General features: G+C 31.2%; 1 protein-coding gene across 2 annotated transcripts; it reads right to left on the minus strand.

Moving 5' to 3' along the window:
• Positions 1 to 5,619: 5,619 nt before the first annotated feature.
• LOC131171773 (calmodulin-binding transcription activator 2-like) lies at positions 5,620 to 22,075 on the minus strand. 2 transcript variants are annotated; one of them, XM_058131688.1, is made up of 13 exons: positions 21,910 to 22,075; positions 19,855 to 19,974; positions 18,585 to 18,700; positions 16,906 to 16,994; positions 14,643 to 14,685; positions 14,360 to 14,486; positions 13,764 to 13,889; positions 13,365 to 13,666; positions 11,904 to 12,452; positions 8,697 to 9,391; positions 7,562 to 8,144; positions 6,766 to 7,089; positions 5,620 to 6,037 (listed from the first exon to the last, which is right to left on the minus strand). In XM_058131688.1, exons 1-13 carry the CDS (start codon positions 21,947 to 21,949, stop codon positions 5,930 to 5,932), a joined length of 3,222 nt encoding a protein of 1,073 aa, XP_057987671.1. In that variant the 5' UTR covers positions 21,950 to 22,075; the 3' UTR covers positions 5,620 to 5,929. The 2 variants fall into 2 exon arrangements, with proteins under 2 accessions (XP_057987671.1, XP_057987672.1); XM_058131689.1 differs by having other exon boundaries at positions 11,904 to 12,440; positions 21,910 to 22,074.
• Positions 22,076 to 24,468: the final 2,393 nt, after the last annotated feature.

Below are 24,468 nucleotides of genomic sequence, written 5' to 3' on the forward strand. Positions count from 1 at the left end.
TATTATTATTATTATTGAATGATAGTCAATATTGTGACAAAAAATTTTACTTTCTTTTATTAATTAATTACATAAGAATTTGTTTGTAAAACAAAATTACATAGGAATCATTTAAAATATCACTTATAATGCCGCGTGATAAATTCTCTTTTTAGAATGTCACATGACAATCTCTTAAAAAAGTTTAGCCTACTTTATATATATATATATATATATATATATATATATATATATATATATATATATATATATTAGGTGTATTTTCACTTTAATTTCTACAGTTCATTCCTTACTCTTTATCAAACAAATTAAGTTGTTTAAACTCACACATTTTTCTCTCTATTTATAATTTTTCGGTGGCTAGAGTGATATTGTCCTGCAAGAGGTTTGCTGCTATGGAGGAGTTGCCATAGGTATGTTGAATGCACATTCTTTGCGGTGAGGTTGGGTACCTACAATGCTTCCTTCTCTCTTATCTTCCCAATCTTCCTTTCCTCATCTACACCTGTGATCTCCCCCCCTTTTACTTCACCAATGCCTTGACAATAATCAGATCTCACTGCTTCTCACCCTCTCATCTAAATCTAGTCCATCTTGAATTTAAAATACAAGATAATATAAAACTCACCTATTAAATACATAAATCTTATATATTTATATCTTAAATTCATGATAAAAAAAATATTATCGCTAAATTTACGGATGAATTATTTCGTAGATAAATTTAAATTTTTTTGTAGTTAATTTCATTGGAGATTTTACTGTTATAAATTACCGACTATTTATCGACAAAATTTTTCATTGGTAATTATCAACGAAAATAAATTTTCGTAACTAATTTTTATTTAATATTTTTTAATTTAGTCTTTTACTTTTTAATTTAATTTAATTTTTTAATTTAAATTAACTTTTAAATTTAATTTAATTTAATTTAATTTTAAATTTTTAAATTAATTTTTTAATTTATTTTTAATTTTCTTAATTTCTAAATTAAATATTAATATTAATTATTTTAATTTAAATGCAAAATTAATTTATAATTTTTTAAGATTTAATTGACTTCGAAAAATAATTACTAGTAGGGCCCAAAATAGGCCCTACATAGTGACTATGCCACAATTGCCCTATGTTGGGAAGCGGTTTTTCTTTTATAGAAAAACTCACTTCTCTCTATTCTATTCATAAATGATGTGGAAATTTCACATTTTTTGTGATTTACTGACGAATTACTGACTAAATATATTTTGTTGGTAATTACCGACGAAAAAATTTTTGTTGGTATTTTTTAAAAAATTTTATTTTCTATTTTCTCCTTAATATTACTTACGAAAAGCATTTCGTTAGTAATTACCGACGAAATAAATTCATAGTTTTTTTTTTTTTAATTTTCTTTTCAAATTTCTCCTTAATATTACCTACGAAAAGCGTTTCATTGGTAATTATCGATGAAAACAATTTATAGGTAAAATTTTTTGATATTTTCAGAAATTTTTTTCTCTATTTTCTCCTTAATATTACTTACGAAAAGCATTGCGTTAGTAATTACCGATGAAAACTTTTCATAGGTAAAATTTTTTTAGCTTTTTAAAATTTTTTTCTCTATTTTTTTTCTTAATATTACCTACGAAAAGCATTTCATTGGTAATAACCAAAGAAAAAAATTTTTGTCGGTAAAATTTTTTGAGTTTTTAAGAATTTTTCTGCTTAATATTACCCATGAAAAAAGTTTCGTTGGTAATTATTGACAAAAATTTTTTCGTAGGTAAAATTTTTTAAGCTTTTTAAAATTTTTTTCTCTATTTTCTTCTTAATATTACCTAGAAAAAACTTTTTGTTCGTAATTACCGACGAAAAAATTTTCATAGGTAAAATTTTTTAAGCTTTTTAGAATTTTCTTCTCTATTTTCTTCTTAATATTACCACGAAAAGTTTTTCGTTGGTAATTACGAATGAAAAATTTTCATAGGTAAAATTTTTTAATCTTTTTAGAATTTTTTTTCCTATTTTCTTCTTAATATTATCTATGAAAAGCTTTTCGTTAGTAATTACCTACGAAAATGGTTTCGTTAGTAATTACCTACGAAAATGTTTTTGTTGGTAAAATTTTTTTAGCTTTTTAAAATTTTTTTTTCCTTCTTAATATTACCTATAAAAACTTTTCGTCGGTAATTAGTCGGTAATTTCGTAGGTAAAAATTGGTTTAAATTTTATTTCTCTTTTTCGTCGGTAAAGCATCGGTAAATTATTTTTTATTTGGTAGGTATTTTTTTCTAAATTTTATTTTTTATTTTCTCCTTAATACTACCAACGAAAAAATTTGTATTTATTTTTTTTTAAATTTTATTTTTTATTTTCTTCTTAATATTATCTACGAAAAGCGTTTCGTTAGTAATTACCGACAAAATATTTGATCGATATTTTTTTTATTTGATCGCTAATTTTACCTTCAATATTAGACACTACCTTTACCTATGAAATTATATTGTCGGTAAAGTATTCGTCGGTAATTAGTCGGTAATGTCGTAGGTAAAAATTAATTTAAATTTTATTTCTCTTTTTCATCGATAAAGCATCGATAAATTATCAGCGAAATTCTATGGTCGGTAATTTTCGTAGTTATTTTTAACATTTATTGTAGTGATATTGAAAAGTTCAACTAATTAACTTAATATAATTTTAAGTTTGAGTCTTCGATATGTATTTGAAATTAAATTTTCTAATAATGTGTTGAATTGAAGAAAAATGAACTTTATTTAAATGTGAAACATAGGCGCATGATTATAATAAATAACATATTATAGTGATAGAAGTGATTATTTAGTGTTTAGTATAATATAATTTATTGATTATAGAGTTGGCAAATATGTCATGCTAATGTCTATGCAATTTGCAATTAATTAATAAACCCTATCTTCAAACTTCAACTTGTTACACATGAAACACAGCACATATATTAATTTCATGATTATAATAAATATTAAAGTCAATATTAAAATAAAATATTAATAAAATAATATAAAATCAAACTAATAACTTTCACATAACAATAAAAAATAATACTAAATATTTTCACATTTTAAATTATAAAATACTAGTAAAACAACAACAATTAGCTTCCAAATACCTTATTGCTACATTTTTAACTAGAGACAAAGATTATTAACAAAAATTATATTATTTTGATCCCTTAATTAACAAAAATATTATAATTTAATATAGCGTTCGATTATTTATGAGATAACCATAAGATGAAAAGGGTTAATAGTTATTATAGAGTTTTAAAGATAGTATATAGAAAGAATAATAATATCTGGAATCAAATAAATATATAACAATAGGAGGAGAAGAGAGAATACATATAGAAATTTTCTATATAGAACTCTTTAAAGATAAAATCATGCAATTTTGTTGGAAAAAATACAATTTTGACTAGTTTAAATTTTGATTCACAATAATAAAAGCATTAAAAATAAATATAGCAGACATTATTTATAAAAAAAAATGTATATTATAATTAAAAATTTTTAAAATTAAAAAAACTAAAATAATTTTAAAGTCATTTCATAACGTATATCTTAATAAATATATTTTACTAATATCTCAATAAATATATTTTACTAACTAAAAGGTGATTTATTGTATTTATAATTAAAAATAATAAAATTAACATTAAATTATTATTAAAATATTATTTAATAAATAAAGTTATAGTTATATAGTATTTTTCTTATATATTTAATTTATTTAAGAGAGGCTCTCTCAATTTATAAAAACAACTTTATTGGAAATAAAATTTTTTAAGCTTCAGATTGGTGAATCTTTACTTCCACCTCTTAGCCCTTACAACATATATAGGAAATCAGGGTCTCTATATGGCAAAAATATTGATTATTTTTATTATTAAAATTTATAGCACGTAAGTAACTATAATAGTCTCATTTTAATATTTTATTTTCAATCTTTACCAATCAATTAGATTTTCAATAAAATTGCATTTCTTATCTTATTTTTTAATTTATTTTCTATGAAAAAATAAATCAGTTAACATATAAATTAAAATATATCACCACTCATATCTGATAAATAAATAAACAAATTTTTTAAAAAAAAAGTAATATCATTATGATCAATAAATAAATAATTATGAACATATTCAAATTTAATTGAATAAATATATTTAAAATTTTTGTAAATTTTAGTTTAATTATATTATTAAACTAAATTTTTTTTTATTGTAAATAATAACAACAATTATTATAATTAATGGCAATTAATATTATAATAAAATAATTTTTTGTGAAAAATAAAAATGAAATAACATTAATATGAACTTAGAAGAGCCACATCTCAAAAGCTGGCTAACGAGATTAGAGAGCTTAATCCTGTATGTACACCGCGTTAAAATCTCATACTTTAATTTTGTCTCCTTGCAATAGGATCATAAGTTCGTAACGGTACTTGACAATGGATGCCATGATCCACACGGTGGCTGTTGAATGGATACGGCCCGTAACGAATGCACGCCATTCGATTTTCTTCGAGATTACTCTCTTATCCAGGAAGCTCAACGTAGGGAAGGCACATCTGACCGGTACTTATTAGGATCTTAAATTTAAATTTAATTAATATTATTAAAATTTAAATTCATTTTAAACTTATTTAAAATTTATTTTTAACTAGTTAAAACCTCTTAAATTCGATTATTATTACTCAAAAAAATTAAAATTCATTTATTTTATATATTTTAATTAATATTTTATATAAAAAATTATTTTAATTAATAATTTATATTTTAAAAATTTAATAATTTAATAAAATATTTAAATTTCATTTTATATAAAATAAAATATATAAAAATTTATAAATATTATTATAAAAATATATATTTTATATTTAATTAAATATTTATGTAAATAAATTCGATAACGAATACCTAATATGTAAAATTCGACCCGATCTAACCTGTCACGAGTATTATTTTTCAAACCTGAACTCATCTCAAACTCGATTATATAATATCCAACTCGATTATATAATATCCAAATCCGTACTATTAAAATTCAGTTAGATCGAATACCTAAAAAAATCCAATCCTTGTTATCCCCAGTACTTTTGAACTTTCTTTCTGGATTTTCCTTCTCGCTCTTATCATGGAAAGAAAAACGTTATTGCAGTTAGTCGTTATCTCATTGAACTCCTTCCACACTTAAGCAAACTTCTTCTTCCTCAACTCGGGCATAATAAAGAACAACTTCCATCATTGTAGATTCTTGAAAACTTCTTTCTGTGCAGCTTCAATTACCTTCATTTGATTGTCATCAACAGGGCCTCCAAAGCACAAGAGGACCAACAAGGATAATGAGCCCCATTGATCTCTCCTTCGTTCTGCTAGCGACTCTTTATTCCATATTAATTGGGTTCTTGGATTAAAGCATGCATACAAGAGCCAGATTGGTAATTGATTTTTTTTTTCCATTTTTATTTAATTACCTTCAGAAAATGTATTATTTGAGAAAATGTTTTAATTACCCTTAAAGAGATGCATGCAATGCAAACAATCAATGAATCAAAATTCAATAAGGCTTCTGAAATTGCAATGCTTCAACACAGTCAACAAAATGTTTAAAATCAAATGCTACACATCACACTTTTACAAATCAATCTCAAACAAGAAATTATTACAGAATCGGTAGTCTTGTCTTCTAATGAAATAAATAGACTAATGCCCTTTTAAAGACTGAACAAAAATCACCGAAAATTAAAAGCAGAACCTGAGAAGTAAGCTATTGCTTGTCCACACTACGTATACAAACCCTCGCATTATGACAGAGGTACTAGTTTCTACATTGGTTAGATATTTACATAATACAGGTAATAAAGTTAGGGCATTCATCTATCTACAGCTGGGGCATATCAATACAGCGCAAGTTCACTCAAATGCTATTGACATGAAAGTGTCATCGTCCAAAAGTGAATCATAAAGTTCTTCATTAGCATACCTCATTTCATTGGGACTGCTCAGTACCATATCACATTCCTGAAAGAAAATGGGCGAAAGGTTGTCACCAATCTATTAGAATTTGAGTAACCCATTCATTAGACTTTAGGGCTATATATATATATATATATATATATATATATATATATATATCAAGAAATGTTTTATTAATAACTGAACTGAGTGAATTATTTGAAACTATAAAATGTGACATTTACATGCACATATAAGCATCAAAACCAAGATGGGAAGAACGTGGGGAAAAGAAAATTCCAAAGGCATTTACAAGAAGGACTTGAATAATTCAAATATTCATTTCACAGCCCTACATATGCAAACAGCAGTGTAGAAAATACCAAGATGAGACAAAACCCTAGCATAAGTTTTAAGCTGCATACTTTGTGATATCTGTACACAATTCTAAAACATGAAATAACAAGGCTGGTTTGACAGTAAATGTTTCATCATAAGGGATGGGGCATTCTATATCAGTACACAATTCTAAAACATGTAGTAACATGGCTTTGAGATAAAAATTAGAAGATGCAATGCACAGAATGTTAAACAGTGATCTCACAATACGGAGTGAGCTATCGTGTCAAAGCATTTATAACATATTCGATGTTACTCTGGGAAAAGTAGATTGCATTAGTTAGCAAACTAAATCCAAAAAGTTTGAAAAACTTTAGTAAATCAAAATAAAACAAACATATATATCAAATAGATAAACAGCTAGTTTGCCTGCTTAAATAGATAGATAAGTATACCGGAGTTTCCTGGAGTTTTTCAAAATAAGTCAGCAGCCTTCTGTATTGAGCTTGTCCTTCCTCACAATGATACATGGATTTCACCCTGGTTAGTGCTTTTTGCTGCCTCTCCTCATTTTGTTTCCTTCCTTCCTTCAGAAAATCATAATCGTCCTCTTCTTTAGGCACGCATTGCATATTGGAATCCTTAGTAAGTGCATCTCGGCGGAATCCCCGCAGACCACTTCCTTTACGTCTCCAACGCAAAATAACCTTCTCCAAAATTCCAACTGACCAGATTATTGTTCTATATTGCTTCCTTACCTGGTGTCCCCTCACATGGGCCTTCATATGATGAAGTCAAAAGTCAGAAAAAAATACACTAAACACAATACAATAACCCAACAACTAAAAGAGCTAAACGAGGGATTCTTTTTTATTAATTTGATGCAGCATTGACTAATCTTATAACAAGTAAATGTAGCACTTCAAATGTCCAAATCATATAAGAAAGCATGCATCCACTGTTGATTAGCAGCCAGCTGGAAACCACATAGCCAACCAACTCTAAGACTCTATTATCCATAATGACAATCTATGTTCTTAAAGAAGAAACTTAGACAAATTATACGCTCACTCCATTGTCTTCAACAATGTTTTATCTTAACTGATAATAAAATAAGCCACTTTTCAAGTAGAACCACCAGACTGAACAGAGGCAATATGGAATTACTGCTCAGACAATTTCTTAAGTGAGACGAAATAAATCCTGAAGCTGAAAAAAAAAAAAAAAAAAGAAGAAGAAGCAAAAACAAACCTGTATCTTAACAATTCTTTGCCGAATTATCAGGAATTCTTTTCTCTTTTTCCAACCACGGAACTTCTTCTGGATTTGAATAGCTGCAGCATTGACTTGTCCATCAGAATGCATAGGCTTGTGTGTCTTGGCGGCTATAAGTGCAAGAGCACGATCATCCAACGTATTGAAATCATCATCACCATACTCAGTTAACTGTTTCCGCTGGAATGATTGCATCCTGAATACTTGATGTAAACGATCAGCTGCTTGTGTAGCATTACGAATGGCAGTCAGTGAATCCTTCAGTGACAGCACATTAGGCACATCACCATCATTCACAGGAGTGGCCATCCGTTCTGCAATTGTTTGCACAGCCATCATTCCTGAAATGTCTGGTGCACCACCTTCCTTTGGATCATTTAGTGTAAGCAATTGTAGGTAGCTCGTCAAAGATGATTCTGCAAGGAAGCCAGAGATTCCTTTGTGTCCATTGCCTGAAGCAAGGTCTGCCGGAGTTCTACCCAAAGGAAATTCTGGAGATGGATCTGTCAATACCCGAGTATCTGCACCCAACGAGACAAGGGCAGCAACTGTCTGCTCTCTGCATTTTACAAATTTTTAATCAACAACTATTAGTATTGCCATTTGTCAAACATTATATAGCATCTGATACAAATTTGTTTTAACATGACCCAGGAAGTTGTGTTTGCCTTGATATGTTTTGTGCTAGCTATTAAATATTTGCAAGAAATGTGTCGGAATAAGAAAAAAACAAATCAATAGGCAGCTTCAACCTTACAGAGCTTCTAAAGATAAGTAGAAAAGAGAGTTTCAGTATTTTTCCCTACAGATAATTAGCAAAGGGATCCTAGTCAGCACCCACATGTTTAGGAGAACAGAGAAAAAGAGGTTATCTGTCCATTAAATTACCCTATACAACTTAAAATATGCAATGATATGAACTCATCTTTCTAATACATGCAAATACAAGAATGCATTCAACAGAACTTCCTAATTGGGACCCTTCTGTTTGAAATGCACCTAAATTCAGAAATAAGGTTCTAGGCCAATGAACAAATAATCAAAGTTGCTTTTCAAATGCAGTGAAAGTGAAGCCCTGTTCTAACAAATGTTAGAAAAATCTGGTTCTTGCCTGCCATAGAATGCAGCCCAATGAAGGGCTGTCCATCCATTCACATCACGGAAATTGATAGAGACTCCAGCAGTCAAGGTTGGCTTTATAGCCCAGTCATAGTCAAGAGCAGCTGCTAAATGTAGCACGCCTTGCCCATCATCATCCAAGACACTAGGCCCTTTGCCATTTTCAGCTACCATATGAAGAAGCCATGAATACAACTTCTCTTGCATTGCCTTCTGAAGAACCTGCCATTTTATTTCATCTTGGGACAGATGTCTCTCTGAGGTTCGTTCCGCAATTTGGCAACCTTCATCTTCCTCCCTCAATAAAATGATCTCACTGACCAATTTCTGTTTCCCTCTAGCACCATCAAAGAGATGATCTGGAGGACTGGAAGCTCTTACAAACAGTAACCTCTCAAGTCGCAGATGCAGAAGCATTTTGTTGGTACTAGCACCATAAACATCTTTGACATCTACATCTCGAGTAGAACCCACCTGATAATCAAATTCTCGCACTTCACTACAAGCCAACCTGTTGGAACATGTAACATAAAAAGGAACTCTTGCAACATTGTGAGGCGGAGCATAGCAACAAAGAATCCCATCTGCCAAAACCTCAGCAGGTACTTCAACTTCCCCAAACATGCAAGACCAATTACATTTTGCCATCTCTTGCTGACTCCTCAAAAATGTTCCAATAATATGAACCTGTTTTACAGAAGAAAATGAGAAGCAAGAAATTTTTCATCTTCCTTATACTACCATATAGAATTTAAAGACATTAAGGTCTGTTTACTTGTGAAAAACAATTTTCTGTTTTCCATTTACCACTAAGAAAACTACAATTTTCACTTTCTATGGAAAACATAGAAAACGCGTTCACTGGTAAATAATAGAAAACAATTTTCTGATTTAAAAAAATTATAAAAATTATTCATATCTTTTATAATTAAAAAAAAAATCATTCTAAAAAAAATTTTAAACTTATTTAATTTTTAAAATTTTTACAAAAAAAAATTCTAAAAAATATTTTAAAACTTATTTTATTTTTAAAATTTTTTAATATGCATCATTCATTTATTTTATAATAATATGATTAACTTTTTATCATTACAAATAAATATTTTCCTAAATAATTATTCAATTTTAGAAATTAAAAAGTTATAGCATAATTTTGGTTGTAAAAAAATAATAGTTTTTCATTTGGAAAACAGTATCTTTGTTATAAAGGAAAACAATGGAAAAACTTAAAATTATTTTTCAAATCTTATTTAAATTTTGGAAAACTACTTTTCTAGGTCTCCATTTGGAAAACTGGCATATATGAACACAAAACTGTCTTTCAGTTTTCTTAGAAAACTTTTCCATAGAATTACCCTAGTTTTCCACAAGGGAACAGGCCCTAAGTAGTAAATTCCAAAAATCATGAATTAGCAGGAACAACTCCACGCAATAATTAAAAATAAAAAAATAAAAAAAATAAAAAAAAAGAGCAAAGTAACATAAATAAATAAGACTACAAGGCACATAGGCATTAAACGTGCAAGGTATGGATGCACATCTTTGAGAGGTGAGAACGAGACATACGAAATAAAATTTGCTAGAGAATTCAAAATTCTCACCATAAATTCATAAGGAAAAAAAATATCTGCAGTTAAGAGTTAAAGCTTTCCCTTGGATTCAACAAGAATGTGCTATGTGTGTAGGATATCTTGTGCAATAATTAATGCTAGAATTATCAGAATATGGCAAGGCATAACAGCTCAAAAAATATAGAGGAAGACAAAAACATTAGAATGCATATTTAATATCAACACCTATCTATTTAAGAGTGCAAGATAACAATAATCAAGGTTTCTTAGAAATCAATTGGAAAAAATAAGGGAAGGAAAAAAAAAGGAAATAAGTGAACAAAAAAACAAAGGATCAGAGAGACACAGGATGGGAGAAAAAGGGGGAAAACAGAGGACCAAGAAAGAGAAAAGAGACTAGAAAAAAGAAAAGTTAAAAACCGAAGGGCCCTGGTTGAAGAATAAAGGAGAATGAAGCAAGAGAGAAAGTGAGTAGACTGGTTAGAAGGGACTATGGAACCCCTGAAAATTATTGCCTAGACTGGGCCAATGGTATTTTCAGCATTTTGTATTTGATTCAAGAACGTGCTACAATAAAACATAAGTTTTAGAATACAATTCAAAAAGCTATAAGGCATTGGTTTGGCTCCATATGCGAGGACGCATACCTGGTCTAGGAAAAAAATAATCCATAGTAGGACCCCCCCTATTTGGAGCACTGTTTTCTTCTGTTCTTTCTTTTTGGCAGAATTCTCCTTTTTTTTATTTTTTCATGGGTGTTATTTTAATTGAAAATACCATAACACTTGTCCAGTACTTATCTTTGTTCTTTTTCTTGTTAATTTCAACTTAATTAGATTGGTTTTATGTTTACGGTACACCACAAAATAATATTCAGCCCTGTATCAATAGTTTAGAATAAATAACAACAAATAGCAGGACAAAAAAAAATGGTAGTAGCCAAAATATAAGAGCAAGGGAGATTATCCGGTGCACCGAATGAAAATGCACCCTCACTAACATACTACATGGGATCCACTTCCCATATTTCAAGGAGAATTCATATTTTTATGAGTTAGAGAGCACTGCACCGGGTGTATTCTAGAATTAGCCACAAAGCACATGCCTAGGCAATAAGACATGTGACACAGTTAGGTTGCCCACTGGCCTGTCAAGCCCTGAGTCTGAGACACATCAGGGAGGTTCCTTTAACAATATGGGTTAGCACACTTGAGAAAAGCAAGGGGACTGGCAAATAATGCACTCAAATAGGGGAAAGAGTAATATATACAATGATACACAATAAAACAGAAAGGGAGTTTCATGTGCTCTAGTGACAAAAAATATTAGAGCATAGTGTGGTTTTTCAATCACCAAAAAAAAAAATAGCAGGGTTTGAAAAACAGCTTGTGAATTGGGCATAAAATCCATCGTAGCAGTCACAGATCCATGTTAGTGGCTAAGTTGCCAAGAAGTACAACAAGAAATTAATTAACATAAATGTAATAAAGATTCATTGCCAATGCAAAAGTGCCACTTTAACGATTAAAGGAAAATAAAGAATGCAAATTCAAGAAAACCACAAACAATTGCCTGACTGAAGCTTAACATAAAGCTCCTTTCCAAATAAGAAACAGATATCAAATTACCTCTGTTTTTGAGTCTGCATATGCCCACTTTGGTGAAAAATCAACAATGCTGAAAAGTTGGTCTTGCGAAAGAGAGGGGCTCAATGATTCTTCATCGACCACATTTCCACATTCAACAGTACTCCATGAAAGACCAGACGTGGACCTCATATGCAAATCATCCACCTCTCCAAGTTCTTTAGTAACCCACCGAGAAAAGCTGTCAACTTTTTTCAAGCTCTCTTCCCCATCTAATAATGGCGGTTTAGCAACGAAAGCATGTTTAATATTTTCTCCCACAGACATTTCGTTCTCAGATTTTGTGTGCATTTCAGATTGTGGTTCTGCATTTGAGAGCTGCATTTGAAGGTGATTCTGCACAACTTCTTCATTGTGCTGAACAGGACCAGAGAAAAATTCCTCAAATGTATTTTGTAGATCCACATTATGAGATCTTTGATCAAACAACCTGGGATCCAAATTATATGCCAACTCCAAATCTAGTGTTTGGTCAATAGGGCCCTCCGGCAAGTCCAAGGAACTGTTCTCGAAAGGAATCTGGATAAACCACTTAAAAATTATAGCATTAGCATGATACACAGGAAATAACACCTCCAGAATTTATGTAAAAAATTAATTAGCACACTAGGAACTCAAGGGATAAAACACAAATATAATACAATTCAGTGCATAACTACTTAGTTTATCAGGAAATTTTACTTCACATCCAATGAACATGCAGTATTTGTTTTTGGTAAACAGCCATCTCAAACTTTTTCTTTGCTAGTATGTAGTGTTAAGTTGGCAGCTCATATTTTCGAAGGATCATACAATAAAAGCTCTAGGCAGAAGGAGGGTTTCACAGAGAACCCTCCAGTTAAGTTTGTGGTTTATATTTTTCCTCCCTCTCTCTCTCTCTCTACCTCCCCCACCCTCACCCCTCCTCCCCCTCTCCCTCTCCCTCCCCCTCCCAAAAAAGCCAACACACATCCCCATCCATAAAAAATAAATAGAACAAAAATCACAAAGTAAAAAATGAATGTTCTAGAAACCAGTTATTAATATTTTCATGTAAAGTTGTCAGTAGATACAGAGCAAGACAATTGTAGCTGCAGGAAGCAACATGTGTGCTTTCCACATATAGGTGTTTGTGATTCAGCATTTCTGGAGAACACAAACTAGAAACTGAAAAGGAATGCTTTACAATCTCAGTTGTTAACCTTTTCACCCAAATTCAATAAATATAGTACAAAAAGAAATGGTAGACACATGAATAAGTTTGTTAAAATAGGATTGTGTATATCTGTAAACTAGGGGATTAACTCAATCCCTATAATCAAGGGATTCCTCGATTATGTATATCCTCCTTTATAGGATCCTGTAATTGTATATAAATATACAATACATGGCTTGAGAAGATTATCAAGCTATAATTCCACAAAATTCTCTTTTTCTTCTCCCTATTATCACAAAGTTAAATACCTGCCAATGTGATTCCATTAGCAAAGAACCACCATGCTCATCTTTGGCAGCAATGCCACTAGTTAAAATCTCACTGAACATCTCATTCCTTCCAATGCCAGTAGGATTAGATTGAATGGAACTCATTGATAAATTAGAAGGAGCACTTTTGTTTCCCATTGTATATTGTTCCAAGATCTCCTCCCAGGATGCCAAGCTCTCAGACTCAGTAATGCAAGTACCAACGTTAGTTCCAGTTCCATCTCCATGAACATATGAGATTGGACCTACTACAGGAATTGATGACTGACCTTCATGATTATCTGTAAAGGGTTTCAGGAATATCATCAAGTTAAAATATAAATGATACTAGTGGATATAAATTATGCAAAAAAATAAAAATAAAAATAAAAATCTTACCTGAACCATGATGCAGAAAATGAGAGCTCAACACACCACTATTTATTTTGTCTATCACAGGACTACTCTGCATTTGTGGTGACTCAAGAAATATGTGGCGTCCAGAATTTGATTGCTGACTATCCGCTGCATTTATTGCACAAAAATCTCAACTAGGATTTATATCATATTGAATAGTGAATAAGTGTATTATGAAGCATAGAAATTTAAATTTTCAATGCCATGCTAATTGCTAAGGGTGGATAGAGTGTGAAAAAGAGCCATTGATAAAAGCACTGAAGAGGTTGCCAGCCATAAACAGTAAATAAAACACTAAAAAGAAAGGTTTTCCACAAAAATTACAACAGGGAAATAATACAAAGAAAGTCTACAACCAGATAAGTAAAATATGGAATCAACACCCAAACTCCAAGGAGTTTCTGAACTTATCACTCCCTCCAAGCAATCCCCAAAATGACCAAAAAAGATAGCATCCTATATCTTACACTTAAATCTATATTGAGTCATCTGAGCACTGCACTAAAATTTTAAATTAAAAAAAAAAAAAAAGAATAAAAAGAAGGATGAATATCAAATAAATAATGCTCAGAAAATACCTGAATCAGCATCTTCACAATAGGATGCAAGAGTGCTAGTTGGGCTTGTTGAATCTGTATTTCCTGAAGGCTCTTTGTTATGACTTGCAACTAAGCTATTTGAAGGGCTGCTATTTGTCCTGTTACCCTGATGGAAAACATGTTTTAAATGGCTGTTATTTTAGAGCACTAGAACTAAATCAACCTGAACTTAGTTGCATGTACTACTTAAAAACTCTCCCAAAGCCATGTCTCAATTTCAAACAAGAAACTAGTATAATTAAGAACAAGTAGGGTGTACTACCTTAACTTCCAAGTAGTGAACAAAAACTATGTGCATCAGTTCCCTGCAGCAGTCAACAAACAAACAGGTATCAAACAAAAAAACAATGAATAAAACAACAAACACAAAACAGAATCTATAATGATTTCAAAGACAAAAATTAGCAAATTTTATTCAGAAAAACAAATATTATGAGCATCAAATAAGCAATTAAAGAACTTTTTCTAAAAAATTAAAGGTGAGAACTTCGAACTTTCAGAGAACATGAGGAATAAGTGTATGAGAAACAGTAGAAAACAAATGGAATATTTGGAAAGGAATTTCTAATGCATTGCAAATTTGCAATATGAAGGCCCAATCCTTAAAACTCCCCCATTTGTGTACAAAAACTTATTAATAGACATGGGACCAAAAGGAGCCTATGGCACCAATACCCACTTACGGTTGAATAACATTTCCTCTATCACACAGAAAAGATCCATTTTTCCCCATTATAATTAACATTTTCACTATTATTCTTTCAGAATGAAAGAATCCAGGGAATTAAATATAAAAGAAAGGATACAGGAAGTACTGCTTGGTCATTCTGTCCAACTTAGTCTCAGGAAATATGTTTTTTTACATTATGCAAAGATGCTTTTAGATAATTTAAACAATACCATTGATAGCCCTTTCTTTATGATTTCTTTTTTAGGTTGCCCCTCATATGGACAATTTCAATTTATTTAAAACCCAGTTATTCATTATTAATATTGACCAAATCATTAACGGATATAATATCAAAATATTGAATCCATTCACTTTACAACCTTAGCAAATAGAAAAAGATCTTGGGAAGATCAAAGAAAGAATATGTTCAACCTTCATAAAATATTCTCCCAACCATTCCAACCCAATCTCACCTCCCCAAAAAAAAAAAAAAAAAAAAAAAAAACCACATGGCAGTGATTTTGAGTGAACAAGGTCAAGACATCCTAACAAGTCAATTAAAAGGGTGTTTGGTTTAGCCATTAGAGACTAGCTGACAGCTTTTTGACCTCCAACAGCTAGGTACAGCAGGGTAAATAAATCACTGAATTATCAGTTAGTTGTTTCAGCCCCAAAAGCAATTGTTAGCTGCTTCAGTCCCCAACAGCAGCTAATTCTAAAAGTTCCATTTTGGGGTTTTTTCCTTTCAACTGGTAGTTGCTTAGACTTTTATTTTTTATTTGGACTAAGATGACCATATTAAAAATCATTAATAACAAAATAACAATTTTTTCAAATTAATTTATATATGACCAACTTACTTTTTGCCATTAAAAATAATAAACAATTATTAATGTATTATAAGTAATGGTTGAAATAACTATAGTATTTGTTTTTATAGGTAAAAAAATTTATTACAACTATATACACGAAGCTAATGGTAAATGTAATTTTCTTAATTATTTTATTATTATTATTATTTACTTTTTAAACAAAATAATATTTAAAAATAAACTATCAACACAAACAACTAGCATTTGCTTAAAGTAATAATAATTATAACTACATATATAATTATTTTATTATAACTATATATATAATTGCTGCAGTGAATAAACACCCTCATAGAAGTTTCCATCAAGAACTTTTTCATATTACACACCTCAAGGACTTCTACTCTTTATTGTGTTATAACCAAACTAATCAATTTTCGAATGTTAATGCTATGATTTTTCTTTTCTTAGAAAAGCTTCCTACCAATTACAATTGTTCTAATCTTGGTATATAGATACATGGTCATCTTTTTACCAAATGTCCAAAATCTCAGCAAGATAACAGCAAAAGCTTTCCCAATACAGCTGTATGTTGATTGCTTGTGAACAATCCTGAGTATAATACTATCTCCCAGCAATATTGTCCAAGTAGAATAATACGATAAGCTCCTTAATTTATTCCATCCATAAGATAAATCTTGATTTGGAGAAGATGCAAAACATGAAGTCACACCAATGCACAAAACAAATCTTAGACAATGCCTATAAATTCCAACTTTGCAACATGCAACCAAAAAGAGCAGAAAGTTCCAAAAATCCAATTCAGTTATGCACTCAAATGAGCCAGAATTATTTATTTTCAAATTTGTCTAAGATATTACTTCAGGAATGGCACAAAATAGAAGAATCCCAGAGCATAAGTTTGACACTAAATTACTTGTGACTAAGTAATGATAGCATTTCTAAGGACAATAAGATGATTCCAACAGCCACCCAAGGAATCAATGGCAGTAAAATCAATTAAGAAATCAGTTCATACTTACTGTTCAAGCAACCAATAGCTGCGCCTTTGAAAGCTCTCATTCTCTTCTCCGTGGGCATAATAGCAATGTAATACATCAACACTTCCAACCTAAAATTGCTTGAAGAATATCAAACTTTTGGAATTCTATGAACATCTTTTTATAAACAAATCTCCAATTAAAGAATAAGAGTTCACTAACACAGAAGAACAGCAAGATGCATAGTTGTTAAAGGCACGCCTGAGGCACAACCGCACAAGGTAAAGGTACAAGGCACAAGGTGATGCAGAATGGAAAGATGAAGATCCTAATACAATTTAGGGATTATATTCCATTTAAAACTAGAAAATTTAAAAGTTTTATTAGGTTTAAAATTTTACTAATAGGCTTATTATTATTTCCTAGTTATTTTTGTTTAATTTAGTATTCGTAATTAGGATTGAATTAGGGTTTTAAAATCCTAATTAGTTTGGGATTCCTAATATTTCTAGGGGTTATACATACACTATAAATAGGTCTCTTGTTATTTTAATTATTTTCAGTTTTGTTATGACAATTTACTGATATTAATGAAAGTTTGAGAATTAGTTCTCTTTTTCCAAGGATTGGTCCTTGTTTGTTCTTTGTTGTTGTTCTTGGTTCTACATCACAAGGAGTGCAGCCCCTAGTGTCTCAAGGCTTAAACATTACAAGTAGGCAACCTTAATAAGGGCGCATGCCTTAAGAAAGGCATAAGACGCGCACCTAGGCAAGCCTCTGCACTATTTAATTCTGCAAATTTTTTTAAATGTCATTTGATCTTGAATTCTCAACCATTTATCCAACTTTGTTAAGTGACCCTACCATGATGTCATTCACACCACATCAAATTAAAACAACATAAATAAATAAATAAATAAGAAAGAAAGAAAGAAAGAAAGAAAGAAAGAAAGAAGTGACATTGCTTCAAATCAAATAACATCTGCTCTACATAAGGTGGTATAAAAGATTTCAGGGTTTTCTGCAGCACTAAATCGGATCCTTTCCATCCAAATTCTAAAGATGCTGGAATCCAAAAGAATGCTCGCAATGCTAGAACAATAAAAGGCAAAAATGTCATACAAATCCACACCAAGTGCTTGGCCAAAGGAAAAGACAAAAGCATCATCTTCTAATTTGAGGGCAGCCAATGCTCCTTAATACATAGAAATGTGGAAGAGGAAAAGATTGATTTCGAAGAGTATAAAGAGGATGAAGAAAAGAAGAGAACCTTAAAAGTCATGAATCTAAATTGGATGATGATGATGGAAGAGACTCTGTTACTCTTGATAATCAGTAGTTGTCTTACAATTGTTTTAGGGTTTATTGCTGTTTAGTGGCTTTGGAATGTGGGATTATACGACCTTTTAACATCTTTGGTTTTATTTTTAATTTGGATTTCAAAAACATCAATGCAAAAGTTATAAATGTTTTATGTTAATAATATGAATAGTTGCTTTATGTAGGATTAGGTGTCTTAATAGTCTTAATTCTCACCTCTCTAAGGTGAGCTCCTTGTGCCTCAGCTCCAAGGCCCTTTTCTGCCTTAATGCACCTTAAGCCTTTACTTAAACATCAAAGCTGCTATATTAAATCAGTGTTGTAGAAGAGTAGTTCTAGATACACTTCGTCATGCAAGCATGCTTGAAACACAAATGAATGCCATCCATTTGAAAACTAACCTTCAACTTCTCATGAGCTTCCTTCACTGTCTTTCCATCCTTTTTTTTCCTCCAATTATGTCCATCTTTTCTAAAGTACCTCAAAACTTTCCGATCAAAAAGAAAGAGAGAACCACCTAGCATGGTGAAGAAAGTGTAAGGCTATCATGTTTCTAAACATAAATCATCAAAATTCAAGCATAAAAAATAACAGCACATTAAACGATGGTAATTAACTAAACTCATAAATATGAGATATCAGCTTAAGAAAATCATATACACATTTTTTGGGTATGTGCATTGACATACATGCATGTGAAAAAATAAGACAAGGTTAACAAATGTATAAAATTATAAAAAACCCAGAAAAAGTAGCAACAAATACTCAAAATACAAAAATAAATTGCCTAAATTAAAGGTTAACATGTATTCAGCTCAATGGTCTAAAATCCTTTGATAATAAACACGTAAAGATTTTATAATATATACATAATAAAAGAAAAAAAGAAAGAGAGGTAGGCAACATAAACAACATGAGACCCCTAACGTCAATTATTTCACAGGCACATTGCACCAAAAGCAAAATCCAAATGATCATTTGTACCAAATCTAACAAAGTCAGCTTTTCAAAGATATATATATATATATATATATATATATAATGGTGAGTAAATTAAAGCAAGTAAATTAAAGCAAGTACATAAGCTATCAAAAACAAAAGTCCTCAAGCAACTCCACATTTCAAAAACAAGGCCATGTAAATTCCAAAGTATTGGAGGTCGTGGTAGCAGATAATAGCCAAAATCTGAAGTAACATTTCATGAAGTAAGACAGGCATAATCCATTAAAGATCCACTGAACCAGTAATTTAGAAAGCTAAATCATCCAAAGGATCCTTTTATGCCTAGAAATCATATTATGTCACTGCTAAATGACTTCATGAGCTTTCATCTTCTTTTCTCTTAAATCACATGGCTCAAAAAAAAAATAACCCCACACACAACAAAATGCCAAAAGAAAGAGTCACTACTTAAGACAAACAAGAGGTATTAAGCAGTAGATCCAATGATTAACTGCATAAAGTAACAATGCAGAAATAACAAACTTGCAAGTGTTAAGCATTGTGTCAAACCTAACACACAATTACACATTCCATCAAATCTAAAAATTCAATAATTAATGATAACCAACCACCCTCCTCCCTTGCTATCACAAACAAGACTCCAAGAACTAGAAAAACTCAAAGCAATCCTATGATCCAACAGTTTAATATTAGTTTAAGTAATCATACTTGGTGGCCTGTTTGGAGGCTCTGATGCAATATGGAACTTTTGATAATTACGAAGAATTTCACAAATCTCAGCAGGCCTCAACCATCGGTGTTGGGCTTCTAAAAATAATTGTTGAATGTCTGCATACCCAAAAAAAATCCAAGTCAATCAATCGAAAATGCAATAGTACAAGCAATTAGAAGCAAAAATCAATAAGCAATATGTAAGACAAATCCATAAGAAAATGTTGAAACAATAATTCAAACAACATCGGCGAGAGACTTGTTGGAAATCCCATATTGAACAAATATGAAGTAAAAGGGCAATAAATAACCGGATGAGTTGCAACATTAAATTGGCTAATCATTTTGATGTGTAAAATAACTCAATCACTTATATAAGCCCAAATTTAAATGAATTGATACATAATTTGCCTAGCACTATCTTTAAATTTAATATGGTATCAAAACTCGGACTGGATTATGAGTTTCAACTGCCCATAAAGGCTAATTGGGCCCATATTGAGTTAAAATACCAACTAATTGTCAAATGACAACCATGTAGTTACACTTGAGGGGGGAGTGTTGAAAATTCCACATTGAAAAAATGTAAAGTAAAAGGGCAATAAATGAGTGGTTGAGTTGCAACATTAAATTGGCTAATCATTTTGATATGTGAAGCAACTCAATCACTTATGTAAACCCACATTAAAATAAATTAATACATGATTAGCCAAGCACTCCCTCCAAATTTAACAAGACCAATCACATAACTTAAAATGTGTTTATGCATTAACTAGGCAAGAAGGTGAAGTGTATATCATTAAGTAAAAAATAGGATACAACAGATATAAAACTGTCCAAATCAACAAGCAACAATAAAGGCACATACTGAATAGTTTTCTAGGATGTGGAAGTGTGTAAATGTTGACTCCATCTTTCCCCCTTCCCCTATGTGTATGTGTATGGTCTACTCTAATTGGCAATTGCTTAAAAGATCAAGGCCCACATATCACATTGCCAATCCATTTTTGTATCTAGGGTCCATTTTAAGGCTTATGACAAGTTAAATTGACTCTGGCAGACTTTAGTCCAGGGCACTTCAACATGGTGAAGAACTGAAGATGTCGTCTAAATTACCTCAATAATTAGAATAGCAAATAGTTCATGGTATGGATGGTATGGATAACTAAACTAGATTCACAGCAAAATTTGCAAGATGGAAAACACAGTCGCTAAATCCCTGCATGTAGTTGCTACTTATGGGGGTAAAATTAAAGTTATTTCACCATCAGAGCTAATAAATGAACTTGACATTGTAACTAGAAATCACCAAGTGCCAGCAGTGAACCTGGTTGTGCCTTGGAAGATAGGTAAAATGATAAATTTATGAAAACAAACAACTAGTAGGGGCAAAACTAGGTTGGCACTGCTCCTCCACCCACCCAACAGAAAAAATTTCTATTGTTTCTTCAGTAACATTCCTTATTCCTCAATTTTACATTACCTTTTCACATAACCTCACCCCATCCACACGACCACCCGTCCCCCACCCCACAACCCCCAACCCCACCACCACCCCACCCAAAGGGAAGGGGAAAAAAAAAGGAAGCCCCAACCATCTGCTTGATTAAGTTCTGCGCCTGACAACTAGGAAAGGATAACCCGTCATACCAAAACAGTATAAACGTTCAACTTAAATTGGGAACTTGACCATGTTCAATTAAGGCAAGTGCACCTCATACAGATAAATAAAGAATGGCCTTTCATCACTTGGGGTCAGCAGCTTAATTCTCTATCCGTTCATTGACTAATTAGATTTCTGAGGATAAGGCACAAAAATTTTACTTACTTAGGTGGGAAAGAAAAAAAAAATCATTTTTCTCATGGAAAATTCAAAAGCAGAAAACAGTTTCCAGGGAACCAAACATCGAAATGGAATCAAACAAAACCCCAACTTCGAAACTTCACAGCAAAAACCAAATGGATCTAAATCTACACGAAAAGGAAAAATAATAATAATAATAATAAAGAATTAAACTAAACGAGAAAATGACATTCAACTTGAAACCTAACCTAATCGAGGACCCAGTCCATAAGATCCGCGATCAGCCATGAGAAGATGGACCTAAGCAAGAGATTGACTGATCGATCTATCGAAACTAAAAACACGGAAGCTGAGATTTTAGAGCAAGAATAGAGAGAGAGGGTTTTGAAGGAAGTGAAAATTCATTCTTCGAACAGAAGGTTTTATTTTCAAATATTTATATTATTTTATAATTATGATTTAATTAATTATTAATTAGTAATTAGTAATTACATTTTGGTTGAGTTCCTCTGGGGAAAGTGTGGACTTGGAAAGTGGAAACCGGAAGGAAAGTCTGATGAGATGTGATGGTCAAAGAAGTGGGGTCTGCAATCCTAGTTGGCCCAATTATATATGAACATCTGGCAGGGAGATATTTTTCATACGCGGTTTTTTCGCTTTTTAGAAATTAAAATTTAATCTTATTTTCTCTTTTTATTATTTTATAAAATTTAGTTGACGCGTACATTTTGGTGCATTTTTTTTCAAATTTACTGGAATTAATAATATTCAATTTACAAAAACAGTTAAAAGGACAGTGGTTAAACTTTTGGTTCAAAAACTATTGCATTCGTCAGTTTGATTTGATTTGATTTAATTTAATTTAAAAAATTAAAAACTAAATAAATTATCAAATCATATAAAAAGAAAACTTAATTAAATCAAACCAAATCTATTCATTCGGTTCAATTTGATTCATTGGTGATCTTCAAAGATACCAAGAGGAAGAAATGCTTAAAATAAAAAATACATTAAACTAACAAAAACAATAGGAACAATTTAACACTATTATATAAATCGCAACAATCAATAATAAAAATTGCAAGAAAAATTTACATATTTCAATATTTTCATATTGCATATTTGTAAAAGAAAACTAATAGAAGAATGCAAAATTGAACATTTCTCCCAAGCACAACAATATTTCTCAAAAGCAAAAAATAAAAACTAATTACAATCATTGGAGCTCCATGAACAATAATACGGACTCATCTATCAAAGTCCCATCCACCATATTGCATGTGTTCAACAATAACAATGTTGACCTGTCACCTCCTCCACTCGATGAAGAGAAGAGATGGGCAGATGGAATAGAAGCAAGTAGAAGTTGTTGTGTTTGGATTAGATGAGGTAGGAGAAGGAAGTAAAATGGAGATTTGATTTTTAATTTCAGCATAGAAAAAGAGAGCAAGAGAGATGGCAATGGCACAGATAAGTAATGGACGACTAGAGTTTTCCTTTGAACTTGAAAGTAAATTGAGTAAGAGAGGACTAGTAGAAGAGAGAAGAAACAAGGAGTAAAATAGAAGATAAGAAACAAAGTAAGGAAATGATTTGTCGCATAAAAGAAAGAAGGAAAGAATAAGTGAAAAGGGCAGCCATAAAGATGCAGGAGAAGGAGGGTAGGGCTTCTTTGGAAATGATGAATTTATACTCTCATTTGAACAGCTAAGATCATTTAGAGCGAATGACGAGGATTTAATTTGGTTTAAACTATGCAGAAAAAAAGGATGGCCATGGGAGCAATTAGAATGCTTTTTATGACTAAGCCACAAGACCTTAAATGTAATAAAAACAATGCAAACTTAATCATATATGGATTCAATTTTATCAAAACTTTATAATCCAAAACTGAACCAAACCAAATAAATCGAAAACTATGAAAATCAAAATTGAACCAAAATTGATTTACCGTATAAACCAAATCAAATTACTAAATTAAACTGGTAAGGCCACTATTTTCCAGCTTAAACTGAATATTGCTCATTCCTACTACAGCCCAAGCTATTTTCCTCCCCAACAAAATGTCTAGTTCTATAGGATCTGGTCCTTCCTTTACAATATATAATCTTCTTTGCTCCCTTTACTCCACCATCTTTAAGTCTCTCATCAACCACATTGCTTATAGCCATCATTACCTATTCCCCTCTCCTTTTCTCTATGCATTTACTATCTCTATACCATGATCAATATGTTTCTGACCTCATCACAAAAACCTATAAACTGAATAGTGAAGAAACAATCCTTCAATTGGCTCCATCCACTAATAAAGGCATAAGATAAAATCCAAACATTTTGGTTAGGAAGTAATTCTCATAAAACCTTTCACGTTGGCACCATTAATGTAGCTCTATCAAAATCCTGGAATACTAGAAGGGGACATTCGAATAGCACCAAAGAAGATGAATATTTTCTTATTTATGTTTGAACATGAGGTTGATGTCAAGTACATCATGGAAAACCGACCACGGTCAATACACAACTATCACTTGATGGGCCCCCAATAAAGCATTTAAAAAAATTTAATTTACCTATTCTCCATTATGGGTTTAAGTTCATGGTTTCCTCCATACCAACTCAACCCAGCAAACGCAAGAATGATTAGGGAAATGCTAGGGAAGTTTATTGAAGTGGATTTTACAAAAGATGGCATCAAGGGTTTTCCCAACTATCTTCATCTAAGAGTGGATTTGCCAGTAGATCAACCCTTCAAGGCAAGCTTTTAGAATCAAAAACAAAATGGGAATCTCAAATGGGTTGATCTTAAA

This window comes from Hevea brasiliensis, chromosome 13 (assembly GCF_030052815.1).
Source record: "Hevea brasiliensis isolate MT/VB/25A 57/8 chromosome 13, ASM3005281v1, whole genome shotgun sequence".
NCBI classification, from domain to species: domain Eukaryota; kingdom Viridiplantae; phylum Streptophyta; class Magnoliopsida; order Malpighiales; family Euphorbiaceae; genus Hevea; species Hevea brasiliensis.

Coding starts and splice junctions, on each gene's coding strand:
- LOC131171773 (XM_058131688.1), bottom strand. CDS start 21,949: ATGGCTGATCGCGGATCTTATGGACTGGGTCCTCGATTAG. Junction 16,995..18,584: donor AAGCTCATGAGAAGTTGAAG/GTTAGTTTTCAA, acceptor AAGCAATTTTAG/GTTGGAAGTGTTGATGTATT. Junction 12,453..13,364: donor TAATGGAATCACATTGGCAG/GTATTTAACTTT, acceptor ATAATTTTTAAG/TGGTTTATCCAGATTCCTTT.